We start from the raw sequence: 23,820 nt of genomic DNA on the forward strand, positions 1-23,820 counted from the left end.
GCCGATGAAGTGGGAACAGGACTGGCCGGGTTCGGTGCGATTTGCATGGTAATAACCGGCTGTCGATGGTCAGGTGAAGCGCACCATTTTGATCACTAACAAAGCAAGAATAGGGGTTTGTGTTGATGTGATTATAGAGCGAACTACGGTGCTAACAAGATGGCGGCGACGATAGTGTGCGGATGTGTTGAGAGGGAAGATGTTTCTCCGGGGGAATTCAAGCACGAAGATTGATAACTATCGATAATTGTGACAGAGCTGGAACACACGACTGAGGGATATTTTTCCGAGGGCCGCCGCTGAGACGGTCGACCAGAGCAAAAGCCGCAGCGACGCAGGGACCAAACCATGGAAACAGGCGGACATTGAGCGCTTGGCGCGGGTGACACTCGTCCGAGCCTTTGTGCTTGTTCAAAAATTCTCACGATGATGGTGGAGCAGCGAGGGCGTGCGGCAGGGCAGAAGACGGCAAGCTGGCCGACAAGGGACCAGCTTCGTGACTTTGGCCGAGAATTGCTTCAGAATTGCGTCATTGGTGGTTTTGCGAGGGGCATGAACGCCGGTTGGTGTTGCTGACAGGGCCGTATCGGTGGTCAGGGTCTCTACGGCGGCGCGCTGATTGCTGCGATGCGAAGCGTGGGGCTAGTCCGGCCCGGAGGTAACTGACGTTACAGAGGGGCCTTGGAGGGGCCGTCGTGTAGAAAGGTGACCCCCAACAACAACACGGCCTTTTTCCTCCTCTCTCTTCTGCTTCTTCTTCTCCTCGTATCCTCTCCAATCTTCCTACAAACACATCCACCACATCACATCCACCATGTCCAGCTCTCTCGACCAACTCAAGGCCACTGGCACCGTGAGTACCGTCGCATTGTACCTGCCTCAAGCACGTGGGGAACTAACATTGTCCTGCAGACCGTCGTATGCGACTCTGGTGACTTTGCGACCATCGCCAAGTACAACCCTCAGGATGCGACCACCAACCCGTCGCTGATTCTCGCTGCCGCCAAGAAGCCAGAGTACCAGAAGCTGATCGACGATGCCATTGCCTACGGCAAGAAGGAAGGCGGCGACATCGACAGCCAGGTCGACCACTCGTTGGACGCTCTCCTGGTCCAGTTCGGCAAGGAGATCCTCAAACTCATCCCCGGCAAGGTTTCCACCGAGGTCGATGCGCGCTTTTCTTTCGACACAAAAGCCTCAGTGAACAAGGCTCTGCGCATTATTGATGTACGTCTGCACACTCTCGAAGCAAGCGAGAATTCCATCTGACTTTGCGCAGCTGTACAAGGAGCAGGGCATTGAGAAGGACCGCGTCCTTATCAAGATCGCCTCGACATGGGAGGGCATCAAGGCCGCTGAGATTCTCCAGTCCGAGCACGGAATTAACACCAACCTGACCCTCATGTTCTCTCTTGTCCAGGCCATTGCTGCTGCTGAGGCCGGCGCTTTCCTCATCTCCCCCTTCGTTGGTCGCATCATGGACTGGTTCAAGGCCGCGAACAAGAAGGAGTACCCCAAGGAGGAGGACCCCGGTGTCAAGAGCGTGCAGAGCATCTTCAACTACTACAAGAAGCACGGCTACAAGACCATTGTCATGGGCGCGTCCTTCAGGAGCATTGGCGAGATCACTGAGCTTGCTGGTTGCGACTACTTGACCATTGCCGTGAGTTGAATCAACTAAATGCGACCAAACAGCCAACTAACATATCCTAGCCTAACCTCCTCGAGCAACTCTACAACTCCAAAGACGACGTCCCACAGAAGCTTATCTCCGAAGACGCGGTCAACCTCGACATCGAGAAGAAGAGCTACATCAAAGACGAGGCTGCGTTCCGCTTCTACTTCAACGAGGACCAGATGGCCGTCGAGAAGCTCCGTGAAGGTATCTCGAAATTCGCTGCTGATGCCGTCACACTCAAGGACATCCTGCGCAAGAAGGTCGAGGCGTAGAGTAGGTGCTCCGATGAAGGACAGTCATGAAGGAACGAATGTTATGTTTGCATAGGTGCTCTCTACGTGTCTTTCTTTGAGAATGGAGTTTAGGTAGCAACCCCGAGATATCAAAATAAGAAAACGTAAAATTCCTGTCAACTTGCCCTGGCGTAACGTCATACCATGTGTTGTTCGTGAGGGGCTGTGGATTCATCATCAGTGGGGCCAGCCAATGTTAAATCCGAGACACTCCGAATGCCCCGCTTTCGACCTTGCCCTACGAAATCTGGGAGCTTACCTGACCTCACAACATCTGTCTCCTTCTCACCCATCTCATCACCCGACGTATTGTCAAGCTTCAAAACAACCCAATTCCATCAACCACCTTATACAACCGTCACAATGGTCAAAGCCGGTACGTTCAACTCTCCTTCTACATGAGCTTTGTCGGTTGCGAGAAGGTGGGGCAACCATGTGTGAGCGAGAATGAGCACATTGTGTCCGCGACGCTGGATCCAGCGTTCCAAATCATTGGAGACGGCGCAATTGAGGGGCTTTCGAGCACCCTGATGGGGTGATGGCAGCCTGTCACATTCCAGCTCGTGTTTTCGACGCTCCAATCAGTGCCCTCTACCAAACACCCTGATGGCGCCCGTATTTCGTGTACGCGGGTAACGGGTAGAAGCGAACGGTACGAATTGGACTTGGTTGTTAACATCGTTGTCATAGTCGCTGTTCTCCGTGGTGACTCCAACGTCAAGGGCACCGTCACCTTCGAGCAGGCGAACGACTCCTCGCCCACCACCGTCACATGGGACATCACTGGCCACGACGCCAACGCTGAGCGTGGTATGCACGTTCACGCATTCGGCGACAACACCAACGGATGCACATCTGCTGGGCCCCACTGTACGTATACTCGTAGACTGGAATCGAGAGAAGAGATAGTACGGGTGCTGATATACCACAGTCAACCCCCACAACAAGACCCACGGTGCTCCTGAGGACGACGAGCGCCACGTCGGTGACCTCGGTAACTTCAAGACCGACGGCCAGGGCAATGCTAAGGGAAGCGTTGAGGACAAGCTGATCAAGCTGATTGGCCCAGACAGCGTCGTTGGCGTGAGTTTACTCTTTTTCCCTCTCCTTTCCCTTCCACCTCGTGATAGGACAAGAGTTGACATGTCGTAGCGCACCATTGTCGTCCACGCCGGTACCGATGACCTTGGCAAGGGCGGACACGAGGAGTCCAAGAAGACCGGCAATGCTGGACCCCGTCCCGCTTGCGGTGTGATTGGTATCTCCAACTAGAATCTTTAGCGGTTCAAGTTCCGAGTCAAGACATGACAATGTACTTCAGCAGCCTGGAGACAACACCACGTCACGCTGACAACATAACATAAATGATGAACATTGTGTAACGCATTTCAAGAATAATACTACATTCACTATCAACCTTTCTCTGCGGCTCATGATGTACACACTCGATGCATTTACAGGCATTGAAGATATTGATACCAAATACATGTGATTATATATCTATCTAGGATCGCCATAGCCAACCATCTACCTCAGCTCCATTGTTCCTCTGGAGATGACCAAATCTCGCTCTGTCCATGTCAATGAGCTGAGGAGACGGTAGCTGCATACGGCCAGCCCAGATCGTTCATCGTACACGTCCACCGCTCTTCGGGCTCATTCAATGAATGACCAAACTCCGTTCCAATGCAAAGGGGTATCGATGCTTACAGTCCGACGCCGTGCGCCAGGTGTCGAAGTATTACGTCCGGCGCGTAGTGTAGCGCCGGCGGTCGAAAGGAAAGACCGTCAAAGTAGGTCGATTGGCTCGGAGAAAGAGGGGGAGGAAATTAAGAGACAAGACACTGTACTGTAAGGTGGTCAAGGTCAATCAAAAGGGCACAACTACCAAGCAACTTCGGCCCACGCCGAAGTATCCCTCCGTCATTTACAAGTTGACGACCCTCGTATCGTCATCGAGGAATTCCCTCCGATACTTGGCGATCTCTTCAGCAATCCCGTTGGGATCTTTGATGTTTTTCTGACGCAGCTCCTTGAGGACGCCCCTCAGGCCATCATTCCACTTCTGCTTTGCCTCGGGCGTCTTCCCAGGGTTGGCTGTGCCAAGCTGAACAAGGAGTTTCTCACCTAAAAAGTGTCCAAGTCAGTCTGCGTACGAGGGCGGGGCAAACCAAACGTCAATGAAAACTCCATTCCGGTCACGCACCGGTAATACCCATGCCCCGAAAGTGCTGATCGGGGCATTCGGCGTCATTGCATGAACCGCCTGCTGATTCGTACTGGCACAAAGGCGTTTCTGCATCAATTTGATGACTATAAGTCATGGACAGAAAGCCACCGCTGACATCTTGTGTGTAACTAGGGTGGTAGCGGTAGGATTTGAACATGCGAAGTGGACTCTCATACGGAGTGAACTTGTCCAACTCAACTTGATCATCATCTACAGGCACCTGTTTCCGATTAGCTAAACCTCGTCAAAGAGGATGTACGTACCGTTTCCGAGATACTAACCACGGGCACTGGCTCAGTTTGCAGCTCAGGCGCTAAATCGTCAGCAATATCAGTATCCCGTAGAGGCGCGTTGCTTGCAGATATAGAATCATCGTCTTCGGGGTCTGAGGACGATTCCTCGTCCGAGTCTGAATCACTTGATTCGTCGGATGAAGATGTAGCGATGTCCATAGCACCATCTTCCACCTCATCTTCAGGCTCGTTCTGGCCAACGGTCGCGTCCATAGTGGCAACCGGGATATCAGTCATCTCTTGATCAAAGTCAGGAGGTTCATACGGCTCCTCCTCATCTGTCGAGACATCGGGCGATGAAGACGACTGTGCGACATCCGGCTCAGGCACTTGGTTTTCTGGGATGGGAATGTCTGTGACAAACGTCGGTTCTTCCGGCTCGTACTCTTCTTCTTCCTCCTCGTCCTCTGTGGACAAAGACATCTCCACTTCGCCCTCCTCGGAAGGAGATGTCACCACATTCATATTAGCCGCAACTTGGGCTTGGGGACCTTCTATGATGTTGTTCTCAGCCTCGGTAGGAGTGGCGGCTGGTGGCGGTGGAGAATAGAAATCTTCTTCGTCATCGAGTGGAGTCGCAGAGCGACGTGCACCACTTGTACTTCCGTTGATAGACATCCGGTCCGTATCAGCACGAGCAAGAATCTCGTTCGATTGGGAAAAATCTTGGGTGTCTGCCACTCGTGATTCTTGTGGCATGACACTCATAGGTTCAGCAGCAGGGGTATCTTCCAAGACCGAGTTATGGAAGTCCGCAGTTTTGGGTTCGGGTGCTTGATGCACCGCACGACCCAGCCCTGGAAGAGTGATATGTGCAACCCCCATGCTATTAGCGGACATCAACGCGACCGGCGTACTCTTCTCGGCTGCTGGCGTGGGTTGTGGGATTTCCGCAGGAGGCGACACACGAGCAGAAGTTTTGAACCCGTTTATGATGGGCTGCGAGATATGACCTGCATCCTGTGGCTGGCTATTAGATAAGGGAGACTTTGCGTGCTCGATTTCATCCTTTTTTGCGCGGAGTTCTGCGTGCGACATGCCCTCTGTATCAACACCCAAGCTCTCAAGCTCTTCAGCGAGCCTGGCTTTATCCTTGGTAAGCTTTTCATTACGTGCAAGAAGTTGGCCCATCTCTTTCGTCAATCGAGCAACTTGCTCCTGGTTGCTCACTAATTCGGCGTCATAAGAGGACTGCTCGAGCAAGATCTGCTCTCGTCGACGTCGGCTGTTGTTGTTATGGGTTGAAGGGCTGTCAGCGAAACGAGGCTTTGTGGTTGAGTCGAGCCCATCCCGAATAGGCATCGAATACGACGACTCCATTGTGACTGGCTGAACGTGAGAGGTGTTCTGAGGAGGTAACTCCGGCATTGGTGGCCTTGGGGGAAGAGATGAAGGGGTTGATATCGCGGCAGCAGCTGTGGCCGCTGCTGCCCGATCCTTCTCGCGCTTTTCTGCGAGCTTCTTCTTCAGCGTGATCTTGAGAGCTGCGAGTTCTCGTTCCTTCTTATCGATTCCATCTTTACGCGCAAGAGTGGCTGGAGTTTGCGGACCTGGCGTACTAACAGCAGACGAAGCGGGCTGGACAGACGCTGGACGGAGGGGAAAGTCGGGAAGCTTTCCTGGTGTTTGATGGATGTCATGGGTCGGAGGCAGGGGGGATGCTGCGGCAGACTTTGGGGCGTCCTGGTCATCTTCTATGTCCATGTCGCTTCCTTCGGAGTCGTCTATGTTGATAATCACCTGCTCGTTGTGACGCGTGTGAGGCGATTCTCCTAGTGGTCGCGTGTAGGAGGCGACTGAACCCCGTGGTGTCGATACCTCGGATTTGTCCGAGGGAGCAGGTCGTTTTTGAGGAATTGTGAGGGATGGCTTTGACACAGTTGCCGATGTGCCGTTTGGATTTGGCGACATATTCATGAACAGGCCTGGTAGGCCAGGGAACGACGATACATGAGATGGAGGGTTCGGGGTGTTTGCGCCATTCGACGCAGCTTGTGGTAGTGGCGCAGTTGTTCCTTGAGCCCTTTCAACAACCGGCGCTGGGGACGAGGATGATACTGGCCCGTTTGAAGCGGTGCTTGCGGGTTTCTTTCCTGCCTTGATGGCTGCCAGTCTTTTCTTGATCAGTTCGGTGTTTCGTGCCTTCTGCTCATCCGTCGCCGGCTGCTTAGGCATCGGCGTCGAGGCAGGCTGGGGTGATTTGACAGCCGGCACGGGATTGATTACTGTTGTTGGTGTTGTCTTCCGCGGCGGACTTGGCTTCATAGCACCTGCCTGCTTGGCCTTCTTTGCAGCTTGGAGGCGCGCGATGTAGTCCTTTCGGTCCACGGGCGAAGGCGCAGACTTGACTGGTGGCACAGGGTTTACGTTGGTCTTGACTGCAGGCACTGTTTTGGCGAGCATCACATTTTGGGGCTGGTCTTGTGTGACGGAACTTGGCTGAACAGCGGGACTGATAGCAGACGCTTGACCTGCGCCATTGGCCTTGGGCAACACAATGGGTTCGGGCTCCGAGGCCAGATTGCAGCTTGAGTAGACTCCCCTGAGAAGATCCCTTTGGCTGTCGTCCACCTCATTCGCCAAGGCGCGATAGCCCACGTTGTTGCTGTTGAGGAGCTTGACAAACTGCCTGACTGCCTCGCGATTCTGCTGCATCGTGTCTACGATGGGTTGTGCACTTTGTGGCTGCGCGGGCTTTCGCGCGGGCTCCTGCGACGTCTTCTGGCCAGCAGCAGGGCGGCTGGGGTTGTAGGGCTCGTCAAGCACGCGTGAGGTCTGCGGGGTAGAGCGGGGAGGCTCGGGTTTGGTCTGTCTTTCAGCATTGTGCGCTGAAGCGTGAGAGGCAACCTCGCCATCACTCACTTCGCCGTCTTCTCTGTCAATGTCCATGACTTCGGTGACGCGCTCGTTCGCGGCTGTGGCAGGCCGGGGAGGGAAGGCAGTCGGTGTGGCTGGGTGGTGCTGGGGGATCGGAGGCAGCCCGGGCGGCGGGAAGCCAAAGCCTGGAAGGGGCGGCGGAGGGACCATTCCGTTCTGCATGAAGGGCAACCACGCATCTGGCGGCGGTGGTGGCCATGCGGCTGCTTCTCGTTAGCCATGGCAGGCACACCAGGCCCTCGAAGAGAGCGCGATGGACCAGGTGCACTCACTTGGGGAGTACTGCGGCTGTTGCGTGTTTTGGCCGTACGCGGTAAAGTTGAGTCCAGGGAGACTCGGAAAGGCGTCGGGGGCAGGAGGCTGTCGCGCGTCCGAGGAGCCCGCGTGTGATTCTGGATGCGCGGTCGGCACGGGCTGTGGCATCTGCTGATGGGAAAAGGCAAAGGGCAGGCCGAAGTACGGCTGCGAGTACTGGTTGTTCGCCATGACGGGAGCTCGACGCGATCTGGTGCACGGTCGGGGCTGCCTCAATGCATCCGGCAGCAGGCGCGCGTCGTCGGGATCTAGATGGAGAAGCTGCGACTGGGTGTCCAAGGAGGGCGCGCTAGTTGGGCGCACGTGGTGGGGAGATGTAAAGGCAGGCGCGACGCAGAGAGTCCCAGTGCAAGTCGCAGAGGTGCAATTTGACGAGGCGGGATCGACGGCGGACATGGCGTCACGTGCAGATTGCTGGGATTGGCCCGTCGGGCTGTTGCCAGGGGCCTGAGCGTGCAGGCGTGGCACATGGGCGGGCTGTGTGTAAACAAAGTGCATGCAGCCGCCTCGAGCCAACTCCCACCGCGCACTGCGTCTCACTTCCTTTTTCAGAGCGCCGCCGTCTGGAGCTGCATCCTTGCACGTACCTTGATGCTGCATTGTGTTCCGCAGCCTCGTACCTTGACCTTTACTTTCCCCACATAATAATGCTGCGCGGCCCGTATCCTTAGCCACCACACACCCAGCACCGCCATGAGCGGGCCTGCTCAACGACGCAACAGCCCCTTCGCAAGGTCATGGAACTCGGCCACGCCGTTACCAGGGCCAGCGCCTAATCAACGACCACAGTCCACCATCGTCTCCTCGCCCTTCGCCGCCGAGCCGGAAGTCAAGATGGGGCACCTACGGCATCAGTCTCTCTCACACCTGAGCGGTCCAATATTTGGCCGCAGCGACTCGACACGGTCACGCGCGAGCACCATCCGGAACGGCACGCCCATGGGCACCTTCGCGCCGCAATTCATATCCGAAGACACCCAGGACACACCCAAACTCGGCGGCATAGTAGAAGGCGAGAATGACTTCTCCGGCAAGCGCTATGTCTGGCTTAGGGACCCCACTACGGCATTTGTTAGGGGCTGGGTTGTCGAAGAGCTGCCTGGCGGACGGCTGCTTGTCCAATGCGACGATGGCACCCAGCAAGAGGTCGACCCGGACACAGTCGACCCCGTCAACCCGGCCAAGTTCGACAAGGCGGGCGATATGGCAGAGCTCACACATCTGAACGAACCCTCGGTCATCCACAACCTCCACATGCGATATCAGGCGGATCTGATATATGTACGTCTCCATTGCCAGTACAGGGCGTCGCAACTGACTGTATACAGACTTACTCGGGCCTATTCTTGGTCACTGTCAACCCTTACTGCCCGCTGCCGATCTACTCGAGAGAATACATCAACATGTACCGGGGGCGGGGGAGAGAAGAGACAAAACCCCACATCTTCGCCATGGCAGACGAGGCTTTCCGGAATCTCGTCGACGAAGGCACCAATCAGAGCATTCTCGTGACGTGAGTTTCACGATCCAGTATTTGGCAAGCTATACTTACATAATTCAGCGGAGAATCTGGCGCTGGTAAGACCGAGAACACGAAAAAGGTCATTCAGTACTTGGCTGCAGTCGCAAACTCGGACACACCACGAGCGAGATCGGGAGGACGCAACATCTCCAATCTGTCGGAACAGATATTACGAGCGAATCCGATCCTCGAAGCCTTCGGAAACGCCCAAACCGTACGGAACAACAACTCGTCTCGTTTTGGAAAGTTTATCAGAATCGAGTTCACCCGAACTGGGCAGATCGCAGGTGCATACATCGACTGGTACTTACTCGAAAAGTCGCGAGTGGTGAGACTCAACTCCAATGAGCGCAATTATCACGTCTTCTATCAGCTGCTTCGTGGGGCAGATAGCACGATGAAGCAAGAATTCCTGCTGAGCGACAAGGACACCGAAGATTTCGACTACACAAAGCATGGCAACGACGCTATTTCTGGTGTTTCGGACCGCGACGAATGGAACGCCTTGATCGAAGCTTTCCACATCATGGGATTTACCGACAAAGAGCAGATCTCAATTCTCAAGACTGTCGCAGCCGTCTTACATCTCGGCAACATCAGGGCCATAAAGGAAAGCCGGCGAGCAGATCAAGCTGCACTCGATCCAGAAGCTACCGCACATACGCGGAAAGTGTGTCAACTGCTCGGCATACCGGTTGACGACTTCATCAAGGCACTGCTTCACCCTCGTGTCAAGGCTGGCCGAGAGTGGGTCGAGAAGGTGCAGACTCCCGAGCAAGTCAACCTTGGCATTGATGCTCTAGCCAAAGGTATCTATGAGCGTGGTTTCGGTGACCTTGTCGACCGAATCAATCGCCAGTTGGATCAAGCAGGTTCTGGTGGCGATGACTCCCGCTTCATCGGCGTTCTCGATATTGCAGGTTTCGAGATCTTTGACGAGAATAGCTTCGAACAACTTTGCATCAATTACACAAACGAGAAGCTGCAGCAGTTCTTCAACCACCACATGTTTGTGTTGGAACAAGAGGAATATGCGCGGGAGCAGATCGAGTGGAAGTTCATTGACTTCGGACGGGATCTTCAGCCGACCATCGACTTGATTGAACTACCCAATCCAATCGGTATATTCTCTTGCTTGGATGAAGACAGTGTTATGCCAAAAGCGACAGACAAGTCCTTCACCGAAAAACTCCATTCGTTGTGGGATCGCAAAAGCACAAAGTACAAACGCTCTCTTCTGGCACAAGGTTTTGTGCTCACTCACTATGCCGCTGAAGTTGAATACTCCACAGAAGGCTGGCTAGAGAAAAACAAAGACCCGCTGAACGACAACGTTACGCGCCTTCTGGCAGCTTCCATTGACAAACAAATTGCAACCCTCTTCGCAGACTGCGCAGAGCCGGATGATGGAATGGGAGGCGCTCGCAATCGCGTCAAGAAGGGTCTTTTCCGGACAGTCGCACAGCGCCACAAGGAACAGCTCTCAACACTGATGACCCAACTTCATTCCACACACCCTCATTTCGTGCGTTGTATACTTCCGAACCACAAGAAGCGACCAAAGCAATTCAGCGCCCCTCTGGTCCTTGATCAGCTCCGGTGCAACGGTGTGTTGGAGGGTATTCGAATTGCGCGCACAGGTTTTCCGAACAGATTGACGTTTGTTGAATTCCGACAACGATACGAGGTGCTCTGTAATGACCTCCCCAAAGGATACATTGAAGGACAATTGGTTGCAAAGATGATCTTGGAGAAGCTCAACTTGGACAAGGCTCTCTATCGCGTTGGTATCACCAAGGTGTTTTTCAGGGCTGGTGTTCTTGCTGAACTGGAGGACCAACGTGATGCTCTTATTCGAGATATCATGATTCACTTTCAATCCGTTGCTCGAGGCTTCATCCAGCGGCGACTCGCCCACAAACGCCTCTACCGCGCCGAGGCGACCCGTATCATCCAGCGCAACTTCCAGGTCTACCTGGATCTTCAAGCGGACCCATGGTGGAGGCTGTTCGCGCGCATGAGACCTCTGCTTGGTGCCACTCGCCAAGCCGCAGAGGTAAAGAAGCGTGACGAAATGATCCACGCCTTGGAGGAGAAGATGGAACACGAGGCCGCAGAGAAACAGCGAGTCGAAGATGAACGCAGAAGAGCTGAGATGGACATTCAACGCATTCAGAAGACACTTGAAAGCGAACGAGCTCTTGCACTGGACAAGGAAGAAATTTTCAAGCGTCTTCAATCGCGTGAGGCTGAACTGGCGGAGAAGTTAGCTGGTGCTATTGAAGATCAAGACAAGCTTGAAGATCAGTTGGACGAGTTGTTGGAAGCCAAGAAGCATATTGAAGATCAGGCCGAAGTCTGGAGTCAGGAGCTCGACCAAGCCGGCCAACTCATCAGCAACCTGGAGGGCGAGAAGCAGGATCTCGAGGAGCAGCTTTCCCACTTGGATCAGCAGCTACAAGCTTTGGAAGTTGCTCATTCACAGAGCAGCAAAGCGGAAGAAGCTTTGAACCAAGAGGTACAGCTGCTCAAGAGTCACCTGACTTTGAAAGAGAGAAAGGTCGAAGATCTGGAAGCAAAGCTCCTCAAGATTGATCAAGATCTGGACGTCAAGCTTGCAGCCTCCGTCAAAGAAGTGCAAGCGGGTAAGAAAGAGATTAGAGAGTTGGTCGACGAAAACCGCCAGATTCGGCAACAGCTTACCGACCTCTCCACAACCTCTACGAGTTTTGAAGATATCATCCGACGAAAAGAAAGCGAACTAGCCATCCTGAAAGTCGACCTCAGGACGTACGAGTCTGACCGTCGGACTTTCGACGCAGAAAAGCAAACGCTAGCCTCCAAACACGATGACCTACAAAGCCGATTGCGTGAGGCCAAGGCAGAACTGGATGCCATGCGCTCAAAAACACAGCAACTGGAGCGCGAGGCTGCCGATGCCAAAAGTCTTCTCGAGGAGAAGATATCTGAGGATGCACAGTACAGCGAAGGTCGCAAACTCGTAGAGCAACAGATCGAGGATCTCAAGACTGAGCTCTTCCAAGTACAGAAAGAACTCAGTCGAGAAAGACAATCGCGCGACGATGTTGAAATGCTTGGAGAGCACAGGTACGATACATTGAAGCGCGACTATGAAGCGCTGAACGAGTCGAAAATCACCATTGAGAAAGAGATGTATGCACAACAAGATATCTTGCGCCGAGCTACGGAATCCCGTACTTCACTCGAGAGCGAGCGAAAAGAGTATCAGGATGAGTTGCGCACCCTTCGCGAGCAATATCTCACATTGCAGGAAGAGAAGCTGAATGCCGACATCGAGGCGGAGCGCGCGCAGTCACGACTGGCTTCGGAGCGACAAGCCACCCAGCAACAAGATCTCGAGGAGAAGGATCAACAACTTGATCAACTCGAGGCAGAACGCAACGACCTCGCTGAGCAAGTTCACAACTTGACCCAGATGCTTGCTGAGTCTGATTCATTCAGAGATCGCAATGACCAGCAAAAAGAACGTCTGGAACGCGAACTGGTCACAATCAAGGGCAGGCTAACAGCATCGGAGAACGATAACCGTGCATTGCTCAACAAGGTGCAACAGAAGAACCTGGACATCGCACGATCCAACTCTCGCGCTGGAGAAACTCAACGTTCCAAAATTGTGCAACTTACAGCGGAGAAGGGGAAAGCGGAGGAAGAGAGCAAACGTTTGTTCCGCCAGCTTGAAGACTCTCAACTTACTATTGCCTCTTTGGAAAAGCAAAAGGAGAAATTGTCACTCAGTCTCGAGGACCTGAACCACGAAGTGACGAGAGAGCACAAGAGTAGTCGCAACGCGGAGATGGCTTCTTCCACAATCAACATCCAACTTGCGGACGTGAACCGCAAGCTTGAGACAGAAAGACAATTGCGCACGCAGGCTCAGGCAAACACGCGTGCGGTGCAGACGTCACTCGAAAACAGCAATAGCGAGCTGGAAGAATGTCACAGGCAGCTTGTCCTCCTGCGCAAAGTGTTCGATCCGGAATCTGCGGATGTAACCTTCACGTATGAGGCTGCCAAACCGGAGATCACCAAGGCTGTAGACATGGCGGAGCGCATCGAGGCTGCGAACCAAGCTCTTCGTGTAGCAACAGAACGATACTCGCGGGCCGAGGCTCAATTGGACGAACTCAGAGAAAGGCATGAGGGAGAACTTAACGACATGGATGCGCGTCATGCTAATTCGAAGCGTAACCTGTTGGAAGAGATGAACAGCAGCCAGGTGAACCAGGTGAACGCCCGTCGATCGCCTACACATGTGCGGAAGGACGGCGAAAACCGGATACCATTTTCAAGGACAAACACTCCTAACAACCAGCGTCACCTTAGTAATGATACCAACGAGTCTGCGCATTCCGATCATACCGTTGATACCGTTGCGTACAACAACCGCATGGATATGGCTGCCGAGCTTGAGCTAGTTCAGAACCAGCTGCAGATGTCTGAAATGCGCAACAAGCATTTGCAGGGCCAGATGGAGATGTCTCCCGCTCGCAATGCTTGGCAAGACGATAGCCCATCTGTTCGACGGGTTCAGAAGCTCGAGCGCGAAAACTATCGACTACACGACATGCTCGACGACTCTGCCAAGAAGGTGTCCACGTTGGAGCACAGTCTCCGCTCTGGACAGCTATCATACCAGGAAGTGCAAACCAAATCTCATGAAGAGCTTTTCGATCTGATTAATTCGCAAGAACATTCGCGGAAGTCAATCGTACAGGCACATAACGTTGCTCTCAACGAGCTTGCCGGTGCGAAAACCGCATTTGACGATATCAAGCAAGCCAAGGCCGCCCTGGAGATGGAACTTCGGGATATACAAATGGATTTCGATGACATGGCTATGGATCGAGAGCAAGAGCAAGCCAATCACAACCAACTCCTGCAGGAATTCGCTGATCTGCAGATACGACTAGACAATGAGACTTCTACTCTGGTTGACGTACAATCCAGCTTGAGCCTGTACAAGAGCAGGGCTGATGAGTACTTCAACAAACTCGAACAGGCGGAGATCGCAGTCTTGAAAGCTTCAAGAGCTGAGCAGTTTGCGAAAACTCAAGCTCGTGAAGCTGAGGAGACCTGCGCTACGATTATGGCCGAACGCAAGGAGATCGACGGCATGGTCGAGGACTTCCAAAGACAGGTCCAGCAGTATGAGGAGCGCGTCGAAGATCTCTCGACAGATCTAGAGACGGCATTGCAAGCCAAGAAGCGCCTCCAAAACGAGCTTGAGGACTACAGAGGCCAGCGTGCTCACGACATCGAAGACAATGAGTCGTCGCTCGAGCAGACGCGGAAGAAGTACCAGTCCGAGCTCTCGACACTGACGCACGAACTTGATCTGGAACGCGAGAACGTGATCTACGTGAAGACCCAAAATGGACAGCTGCGCGAGGAAATCGAAGCGATGAGGAGCAAATGGGATGATGAGGTTCTCAACTCGTCCACCTGGGCAAAGGAGAAGAGCCGTCTCGAGATGACGCTGCAGGTTATATCGAACTCCCGTGACGAAGCAGCGAACGCGCATAACGATGCTCAATCGAAGATCGTGAACCTATTGTCGCAGGTTCGCACACTCCGCACGAATGTCGATGATCTCGCTGCAGAGCGTGACTCGGCTATCGAAGAGAAGAGGCGCCTCGAGTCACGCCTACAAGAAGCAGCAAACGCACTTGAGGATCTTTCTCACTCCGAGTCTCCAGCCATGCGGCATGCTGCTTCCTACGACCGCGAGCTCCTAGAGGTGAAATCTGGTCTTGCTCAGCAGGAAGACATTGCTGCTGCTGCAGTTGGCAAGATGCGCCGGGCTGAGGCTCTGGCGCAAGAGCTGCAGAAGGACATTATTGCTGAAAGGGAAGCGAACGTTCAACTGCACAAGAGCAAGGCTTCCGTGGAGAAGAACTTGAAGGATCTTCAACTTCGTCTTGTGGACCTGGAAACCAAGGGATACAGCGGTTCTGCTGGAAAAGACGTCAGGTTTCTCCACGGACGAATCCAAGAGGTAAGCCATGCTGACTACCACCTATATTCAAGACATCGCTAACCGATACCTCAGCTCGAGCATGCCCTTGAAAATTCGGAGTCGACGCGCCTTGTCGAATCCCGCAGCGTCCGTAACGTCGACCGCACGGTCAAGGACCTTCAGACTCAGATCGAGCGTCGCGACAAGCAAAACGCTTCCATTACTGAGGACCTCAACAAATCTCGTGACAAGATCTCCAACCTCCTGGCTGCAATCGATGAACTCCAGTCCTCAGACTCAACGAATCAGCTCGCCGCTAAGCGCGCCGACCGCGAACTCCGTGAGGAAAAAGAGAAGAACCTACGTATTGAGCGTGAGCTTGAAGGTTGGAAGAACCTTCGTGCAGAGAGGAGAAGTGTGTTGGGTGTTCCCGGTGCTGCGGCGAGTGATGCAGGTGATGTGAGGAGCAGAAGGGGGAGCTCTATTGGGCTTGAATTTGGGGGAGTTCCCGCCAACGACAAAGGCAAATACGGGAGCGTCCGAAGTAACCTGCGTCGCGTCTCCGGCCAGAAGGGTTTTTTGTAGAGAATGGGATCTCTGAGGGGCGGAGAGTACGGAGGTCCCAGATGATGAGATTTGACAAGCTGCATCCGTGCATTGAGGAAGAAGAGGATGCAGAGGTGGAAGAGCCAGTCGAGCGATACGATGTTAAAGAGCCAGGTGTAATAGAGGGGTTGGATGGAGTTGGTGCTGGTGAAATTCCTGAGGGTTTTGAGGAGATCGAAGTGGAGATCTCGGATAGTGAGGGTGAGCGTGAAGACGGCAAGGGTTTGTGTGGGCTGGGACGGAAGAGGACTATAAGGTTGGTAATCCGATCTAGGGCGTTTCTGTGAGGGTTTGGGATACCAATGTCCTTTGCACGGCGTTACGCATACGAATTGGCTTTGGGCCTGGTAGCCTGGATGTTGTTGGCCCTGAGGGTCAGGGGATTGATTGTATATGATTCATGAGTATAATATCTGCTGCGACGTTTGTTTGGACGGAAACGTGTTGAGGTGGACGATTGTTTTAATATACCTTGTTTGTCTGTGGATGGTTGACAAGGACTTCTTGTGAATGTGAAAGTGAATTGAACCTTGCGTGGACGATGGGACTTGAACATTACTAAACCTACCCATCAAGTATGACAGTTGCACCTGGCTGGATGATTACTCCCAGAGTATATTACACATTCAACAATTGGCCAAGCTGCATCAAACACAATTCCAAATGTGAGTTTCAACGGTTGTACATATATCATACCCATCCCAATCGAGTGCAGCTGAGGCCATCTTCGTTCACACGACCATCTCACACTCTTACTGCGGAAACATCCCCCCATCAACACAAATCACTTTATTCGTCACGTAACCCGTCTTGATCATCCACAGCACCGTCTCTGCAATCTCGTCAGGAGTTCCCAACCTGCCCAGTGGAATCTCTGCAGTAACCCGTCAGCTCGACGTTCGAACTTCCTCATACTCCATAGATTGACGTACTCTTTGACAACTCTTCACTACTCCCAGGGAGCATCTTCGTCTGCTCAATAAGCGCAGGCGCGATTCCATTCACTGTTACACCCTTCTTCGCATACGCATTCGCAAGCCAATGTATCAAGCCATGAAGCGCAGATTTCGAGGATCTATTCCCGTTAGCCCATCCCCCAATTCTCTTCCACCATCTCCAGAAGTTGGGAATAACTCACGCATAATGCGGCCCTACAATCCCACCCGTCAGACCCGCAACACTGCTCACGAAAATCACTCTCCCCCAGCCGCTTTCCTCCATAGCCGGAATGCATAGCTGTGTGAGTAGATACGCGGACCCGCAGTTGACGCGCCATGTGCGTTCGAAGTCCTCAATGGGGACGTCAGCAACGGATTTCACGCCTGAGAGTCCGAGGGTGGAACCAGCATTGTTGATCAGGATTGTTGGATGGCCGAGGGTAGAGACCACGTTCGTGTGGAGTTCGCGGACCTGTGAGTGTTGGTATGGTGAGGTAGTAGAAAGATCATGGGGGTAGAATGTGTGGATGTACTTGATCATAGTCCCCCATATCTGCCTTGAATGACATAAAGTTACGGTTGAGTTCATGAGGATGCTTTTTTTGCAGCTCGTTCTTCAGAAGGGTTGCGGTTTCGACGTCACTGTTGTAATGGAGTGCAATGCGACACCCTAGACTGGCAAGTAGACGTGATGTCGCACTCCCGATACCACCTGTTGAGCCGGTGATGAGGGCCAGCTGACCATCGAGAGGGGGTTTTGACGATGAGGTTGACATTCTAGGAAAGTGACAGAAGATAGTAAGGATCTTAAAGAATTCAAATGGTGCGTGAGAGCTGTGGAGTAAATCTACAGGTCAGCACTGGATATAGTACATATGGATGAGATGAGGTGTGTTGTAAACAGCGATGATGCAATAGTACTTCGGAAATAAGGGAGGAAGTTTTAACCGAGTTGTCTATCAAAACAGCAAAGACGGCTTTACATATTTATCTTGAAACCTGGGAGAGTGGTGTGGACGCTAAGATGATGCACAAGGTGTGGTGATTTCGTTGTCGCCTGGCCCTCCGTGATTTGTATCTTGTATCTCAAGTCCAGAAAGACCAAACTCGACAGTAGAGTTGCCTCATCAGACCTAAGATTTGTCTGATAGGAGACATCTTACATGTCTGCTTCGTATATACTTCGTACACCTCAGGATATGGTACACAGCCCATACAAATCTACAACTCGTTGGAGATGCGTCTATGCTCGAATCGAATCCAAGACACCTTTTGACCATCCTCATCCTAACCTCGCAGTGTCCGGCTCGCTTCCCCCTTTCATCTGCTGTGCTCCAAGTGCTTTATCTTTCTGTGCTCAGAAGCAGAAGACTTGGTCCTCAAGCTTGCTGACGGCCCTCGCCTTTGCGAAACCCAGGCTCTCTGTCGCCTTCTTCATCGCAGAAACCATAGGTGGTGGCTAGAAACCAAATCAGCTTGAAAGTTATTTGAGCTCAAATATGATAGACTTACGCCGCAGATCAAAACCTTGACATCGCTAGCAGGAGCAGGGAGCTTCTGCGAAATCATATCCTCAGTGACAAAACCAACACCACCGGTCCAGCCCTCGGGCGGGTTGTTGAGAACGTAGTGCACCCTGAACTTAGGATCCTTAGCCGCCAGTGCGTCAAGGTCGTCCTTGAGCAGGATATCCTCAGGGTTGACGTTCGCAAAGAGGAGGTCGACCTCTGTCCTGTCGCCAGCCGCGCGACCGCGAATGATAGCTTTGACGACCTGAAGCATGGGTGTGATTCCGGTTCCTCCAGCAATCATACCAAAATGTCTAACCATGTTGGGTGTGTATACCATGGCGCCCTTGGGGCCCTTGACCTTCATCACATCGCCAATATTGAGGTTGGCGACATGCTTGGAGATGTTTCCAGTGGGATATGCCTTGATGAGGAGATCAAAGTGACCCTTATCGTGATCGGAGGATGTCGGGGTGTATGAGCGAACGACTTCTTTGGGCTGGCCAGCGATGGTGGCGGCAAGGGAGATGTGCTGGCCGATGGGGAGACCGAGAATATCGCTCTCGCGGGGAAGCTTGAATCGGTAGCTATGTACGTTAGCCCTGTCTACCATGCTGTCCCATAGTACCTACACGGCGGTGTTGTGCGAGAGAACCGTCTTCTCTGCAAGCTTGAACTCCTGGAACTCGGTGGGCTTCAGCACTTTACGGGATCCTGACGGAGTTAGTTTGTAGCCTTTGTTATTTCTGAACCAGCACATCTTACCGCCACCAGTGGTGCTATAGACAGCAAAGCCAATGGCTATCGCCGCAAGCGCTACGATGTAGGGCAGATAGTCTCTGTCGTCAATGTTTTAGCTATAACCTTAGAGAAGTGTACACATTGTCGACATACGTTACGGAAGACATTGCGAACAGAGCTGGAGTGACAGCAAACAACAACCAAGCTCTGGAGAAGATGTGAACGCGAATTGATGAGCCTCCAGGAACAGGGGAGCAGGAGTCGTCGTGTGGGGTTGTAACAGTTGAACCACGTTCGGAGAATACTCGCGGCGAAAAGATTCCGGCCCCGAGAAACGGGCTTGGCAGGGTTCAGATATCTCAACAATCAAAGCCGCACATGCAATTGAAGACACCAGTCAATTTCGCAGCAAGAATCTAGGGAAACTTGAGATTAGTGGACTTGTTACAGGCCAGATGCGACGCTTAGGGCGCGTTGAAGCTCTTGCATCTCAGAGAGGTGAACCCGCTAAATGTCCCCAGACTAACGGAACTTGCCGTTCTCCAACTACCTTAAATTTTTCTTCTGACCTTGTCTTCACACCTACACAACGCGCAACAACGACCACACAACATGCGCGCCTCGACAAGCAGTGTCTCGCTATAAGTTCATCAGAGAATATGGACGACGGCGACAGCTCACTCTGAGCCTCTCACGCTCCCTGATTCTATCTCGTAGCTTCCACTGCGGCTTCCTTCTCGGCAGTAGAGTTTTGCCTGCCGTTTACTGACCCTCTCCCACATCAAGACCTTGGTGTCATCTGATTCTATAGTTCTTCTGCACTACCTCTTCGTGCATCTATGTCTGCCGAGTTTTACCTCGAGCGCAATAACACTCCTTAGGCCGCAACTAAATATTGCCAGGACTGCATTTCCATGTCCTGGTAACATTGTACTTGCGGCAGAACAATATTCGTCTCATACTAGAGCGCCCAGGCTTATTCAATGCCACTGCGTGTAATTGGAACGATACATACGTGAATCTGTTGAGATGACTGATGTTGAATACGCAAAAGTGATTGACCATTCCTACAGCGCGTTGCTTGGATTGTAGTTTTTCCAATAATTGAGAGCAAGTATCTCACAGCGAAGACAAGCGCGTCGGTCCATTAATAAATGCGAGCCCAAAAGTTATCTCCAGACTCCGCACGTTGGCCGAATCGTTTAATGATGCTATCGATATTTTCCTGTTTATAAAGACAAAATTCCATGGTCTTTGCGATTTTGGTCGTATGGAAATTATCAAGTACCCATATTCTTAGCTTACGTCTATTACCATTTGTTCCCACAACCCTATCCACTCATAATCTTCCTCACCTTTGCTCGATTAGCCCTCACCCTCCTCATCCTGAGCCATGCCACCACCCCATTAACCGTAAACGGTTCAATATCCAGTATCTGCTCCACGAAAACAGGCGATCCCATCTTCGTCGAGTAGACGGCAAGAACCTGTGCGACTTTCTGTCTGGCTTCGACCGACCCTGCAAAAGGGGTGTCGTCAATGCTAGGCTCGGGGGAGCGAGATGTAAGTATCGACCATGTAAGACCCATGTTGGAGTTGTCCCTGCTATTGAGAATGGAATGCAGATACTTTGCTTCACATGTGGTGTGTCGGAATATTGAGTAAATATATTTATTATGTCTGGGATGCGTTTGCCAAAGTCAACGTAGCAGTAAATAGATACGTGTGTGAAAACTCATTGATCTACTGTCCATTCCATTCACTTCCTCGTCACCTGCTTTTCATCACCACGCGTCAATCCGTCCACATGCTAATAAGCTTCTTCTACGTTTAGGTCACGAAAATCATGAAATATCTACATCTTTCCAAGGCACGAGCAAACAGCCAAAAGATCAGTCGATAGGAGCGAGGAATAGTACGCGATAGCGATGGGACTTTTATTAAGTGCTGTTGAGGGGGGAAGGGGGAGGATACTGAACCGCTCTCCAAGACACCAGATCATTGCAAGCCAGCGACAATGAGGACATCTTGAGAGAGTACATGATAGCTAGGCCGTGAAAACCAACAAAAACAACAAATCCAATCAAAATGTGAAGCCTAAGCCATCAAGTCGCTGTAAGGACAGGATATTGTCCCGCTCCAGATATGCCGTATGAGGAGCCTGCAATGCCCGTCTAAATGAATCCGAGCCCCAACAAGAAAAGGAAATGTGGAAAATGAAAAACACCGGGGATATACCTAACATTGCTTGCTCACCATGCAGAATCATCTCCTCTCGATATACCATTCCATGCACAGACCAGTTCACAGCGCCGTACTGCCTGTGCCACAGCCTTGCGCAGTCTTGTCAGACAAGCCCCACCCAACCTGGATCATTGAAAGAAACAGCAAGGATTACAAAGACGCACAGTCGTAACATGAACAGAGCCCCATTCATACCAGCCTGTCCGATCGATCTAACCTCCTCGGTTTCCGAAAAATGAGCAGAACGAATCGTTGAGCGGAGACAGTCGCCGTAGAACAAAAAGAAAACGCAAACGCAACCTCTTCAACGCCAGCTCCTGACAAACCCAGTAAGCAGACAAACAACGCACAAAGGGGAATCATCGCTGTATGCTGGAAATAAGGTCCATGTCCCACGGACACTACAGCCCCGAAGGAGGTTCCGCGCCAATACCATGCCCTTGCTCAAATAGAGAAACGAAACGAGATCCAAACCAAAACAAACAAGCAAAAACACCTCGCAATGACTGAAATGACAGAAGATAGCGCAACAAAGATGAAGCACACGTGTCGTAGATGCGCAATGATCGATGCTCCCCCAAACTCCTAGATCGTCATTCATAACGGCGTAGCAGACACAACCATCCTCTTCAACGTCCCATCATGTATGGGGAGTAGTTTCCTCCCATGTTCCCATAGCCGTTGCTAGGAACACTCGTAGTCAAGGGTTGACGTAGAGGGCTACCCATGTCGTTCGCAGGCATGCCATACCCACCGTTTGAGTACGTTCTGAAGCCAGATGAACCACTGGAATGAACAGGGCTTGACAACCCCGGAGGAGCTGATAGTCCAGGCGGGGGGCCGCTGGCCGTGGCAAAGCCTGGCGGGGCTCCGCCGTTATTGCCAAATCCTGATAGCGGAGTGGTGGGCGTGGGGCTCGAAGGACCCATGCTAGAGTGCTGTCCGCTGCGTACGCCAAGAGGGTTCTTGGAGAAACTCAACCGAATGCCGCCCTTGACGCTGTTGTGCAACATGTACCCGTAGAGCTCATTCAAAGCCTTGGTAGCAAAAGAGGTATCTTCGAACTCGACAAAGCACATGGGACCATTCTGTTTAGTCCGGAAGCACAGACGCTTGTACCCACGCTGTTTGGAGAAAACAGCTTTTAGTTCATCTTCGGAGGTGTCCATGGGCAAATTGCCAACATACAACGTGTTGCACGGTGGATTCTGATCTGCAGGGTTCACCGGTGGATACGTGGGCCTCGCGAAATGCTGTGAGTATTGTTGAAAGCCTGTGTTTGGTCCGCTGCTCATGACAGATGGCAAGGTATGAGGAGACATGGTGGCCATGACCGTTCCGGGCGACTGCATAGTGGCTGCAGAGCGGGGGGAGGCATAGCCTGGCAATGGAGGGGAGCTCATGCCATTTACACTATTCGTGTTGAGGGACAAAGATGCAAAGCGGGAGATGGGCATAGACGGGTTTGGCTGCGTGGCCCTGCGCGGCATGCTCGACTGCATGGGAGGCCCGCCCATGGCATAGTCGATTGACTCGTTGAGAAGGCCGTCAACGTCGTCAGCCTCGTCGTTGATGACTGATTTGCCCAGGTTGCGGCTGGCGAACGAAGTGCTCATGGGTGACGTCGGCGAGAAAAGGTTCTGCGCCGGGAATTCTCCGTTGCCAAGACCTGGGGTCCCGTTTGGTGGGGACATCTTCTCCATATTTTGGAAGGTCCCGTTGTATCGCGATGCTTGTCGGCCGTTCGCAGTAGCACTGGCGATCCCGGCTGCAATAGGCCCTTGTCGCGCAGATGCGCTGTCAACCGTGTTGCGCCGCGATCCGAAGGCTGCGGGCAGGCTGTCCTGCACCAGCTCGACTATGAGGGCTGCATCGTTGGTAGCGTTGCGCTTACCGTTGAGGAGATCTCGCGCCTCTTTTGCGCCCTCGAAGGTTTGGAATTGGGCAATTGCACACGCGAAGCCTTTGTCGTCGGGGAGCCTGGATTGGGGCACGAGCTCGCAGTCGACAAAGTCCTTTGCGAAGAGCAGGATGTTGCGCACGGCGTCACGGTCGCTGTTGCTCGGCAGCTTGCGCAGGAAGATGGCATGGCGGCTCTTGGGGTCGGGGCTGGTCTGGGCATCGCGGAGGGCGAGCAGCGAGAAGCCGTTCTTCTCCATCTGTCTGCGCTCGCCGATGGGGCCGGGCATGCCGTACATGTGGGAGGCCGAGAAGACGTCTGCCGTCATGGTGTTGTGCGGGGAGAAGGGGTTTGGCGGCGACGACGACGTGGAGCTGCTGAGCGAGCCGTGGGGGAAGGGGCTGTTGGAGAGGTTCGACGGACTGGTGCTGGTCGGACTGGGCCCACGGGCCATGCTTTCCTGGGTCGTTCGTTGCGGAGCGGCGGCGGCGGGGGTCGACGAGCAAAGAGGTGCGTCGGGGCGGCGAGGGGGCAGGCGGGCGCGTGGGTGCGTAAGATCGGGGCGATTAGTTGGCGCAAGTGGCAGGTTGCAGTCGCAGGCTGGGCGATTGGCGCACTGCACGGTCAGACAGAAGCGTCGGTGTGGAGAGCGGGCTGCAGGCGTGCGGACAGCCGTG

At 53.0% G+C, this 23,820-nt stretch overlaps 7 protein-coding genes across 7 annotated transcripts; 3 read left to right on the plus strand and 4 right to left on the minus strand.

Annotated features, from left to right (window-relative positions):
- The first annotated feature begins 577 nt into the window (after positions 1-577).
- Positions 578-2,029, plus strand: P153DRAFT_351077 (transaldolase 1). Its single transcript, XM_033666315.1, has 4 exons — positions 578-853; positions 913-1,227; positions 1,280-1,663; positions 1,714-2,029. Exons 1-4 carry the CDS (start codon positions 815-817, stop codon positions 1,948-1,950), a joined length of 975 nt encoding a protein of 324 aa, XP_033518612.1. The 5' UTR covers positions 578-814; the 3' UTR covers positions 1,951-2,029.
- A 262-nt stretch (positions 2,030-2,291) lies between these two features.
- On the plus strand, positions 2,292-3,495 carry P153DRAFT_371087 (copper/zinc binding superoxide dismutase). The gene is made up of 4 exons (XM_033669184.1): positions 2,292-2,347; positions 2,662-2,841; positions 2,903-3,054; positions 3,124-3,495. Exons 1-4 carry the CDS (start codon positions 2,335-2,337, stop codon positions 3,241-3,243), a joined length of 465 nt encoding a protein of 154 aa, XP_033518613.1. The 5' UTR covers positions 2,292-2,334; the 3' UTR covers positions 3,244-3,495.
- Positions 3,496-3,898: 403 nt separating this feature from the next.
- P153DRAFT_426669 (uncharacterized protein) lies at positions 3,899-8,007 on the minus strand (the record flags this gene model as incomplete). The annotated part of the gene is made up of 4 exons (XM_033672616.1): positions 7,644-8,007; positions 4,465-7,574; positions 4,178-4,421; positions 3,899-4,098 (listed from the first exon to the last, which is right to left on the minus strand). The coding sequence occupies exons 1-4, from the start codon at positions 7,855-7,857 to the stop codon at positions 3,899-3,901; spliced, it is 3,768 nt and encodes a 1,255-aa protein (XP_033518614.1). The 5' UTR covers positions 7,858-8,007.
- Positions 8,008-8,379: 372 nt separating this feature from the next.
- On the plus strand, positions 8,380-16,099 carry P153DRAFT_361392 (uncharacterized protein; the record flags this gene model as incomplete). The annotated part of the gene is made up of 5 exons (XM_033666983.1): positions 8,380-8,967; positions 9,015-9,199; positions 9,248-15,245; positions 15,300-15,750; positions 15,792-16,099. 5 exons carry the CDS (start codon positions 8,380-8,382, stop codon positions 16,097-16,099), a joined length of 7,530 nt encoding a protein of 2,509 aa, XP_033518615.1.
- A 367-nt stretch (positions 16,100-16,466) lies between these two features.
- Positions 16,467-17,855, minus strand: P153DRAFT_137530 (putative short-chain dehydrogenase/reductase). The gene is made up of 4 exons (XM_033662086.1): positions 17,284-17,855; positions 16,951-17,222; positions 16,745-16,887; positions 16,467-16,686 (listed from the first exon to the last, which is right to left on the minus strand). The coding sequence occupies exons 1-4, from the start codon at positions 17,524-17,526 to the stop codon at positions 16,565-16,567; spliced, it is 780 nt and encodes a 259-aa protein (XP_033518616.1). The 5' UTR covers positions 17,527-17,855; the 3' UTR covers positions 16,467-16,564.
- A 252-nt stretch (positions 17,856-18,107) lies between these two features.
- Positions 18,108-19,166, minus strand: P153DRAFT_390775 (NADH-cytochrome b5 reductase 3; the record flags this gene model as incomplete). The annotated part of the gene is made up of 5 exons (XM_033670975.1): positions 18,108-18,209; positions 18,263-18,845; positions 18,891-18,972; positions 19,024-19,097; positions 19,153-19,166. 5 exons carry the CDS (start codon positions 19,164-19,166, stop codon positions 18,108-18,110), a joined length of 855 nt encoding a protein of 284 aa, XP_033518617.1.
- A 2,706-nt stretch (positions 19,167-21,872) lies between these two features.
- Positions 21,873-23,597, minus strand: P153DRAFT_302920 (uncharacterized protein; the record flags this gene model as incomplete). The annotated part of the gene is made up of 1 exon (XM_033664479.1): positions 21,873-23,597. The coding sequence occupies one exon, from the start codon at positions 23,595-23,597 to the stop codon at positions 21,873-21,875; it is 1,725 nt and encodes a 574-aa protein (XP_033518618.1).
- Positions 23,598-23,820: the final 223 nt, after the last annotated feature.

This window comes from Dothidotthia symphoricarpi (genome assembly GCF_010015815.1).
Source record: "Dothidotthia symphoricarpi CBS 119687 unplaced genomic scaffold P153scaffold_24, whole genome shotgun sequence".
Classification (NCBI taxonomy): domain Eukaryota; kingdom Fungi; phylum Ascomycota; class Dothideomycetes; order Pleosporales; family Dothidotthiaceae; genus Dothidotthia; species Dothidotthia symphoricarpi.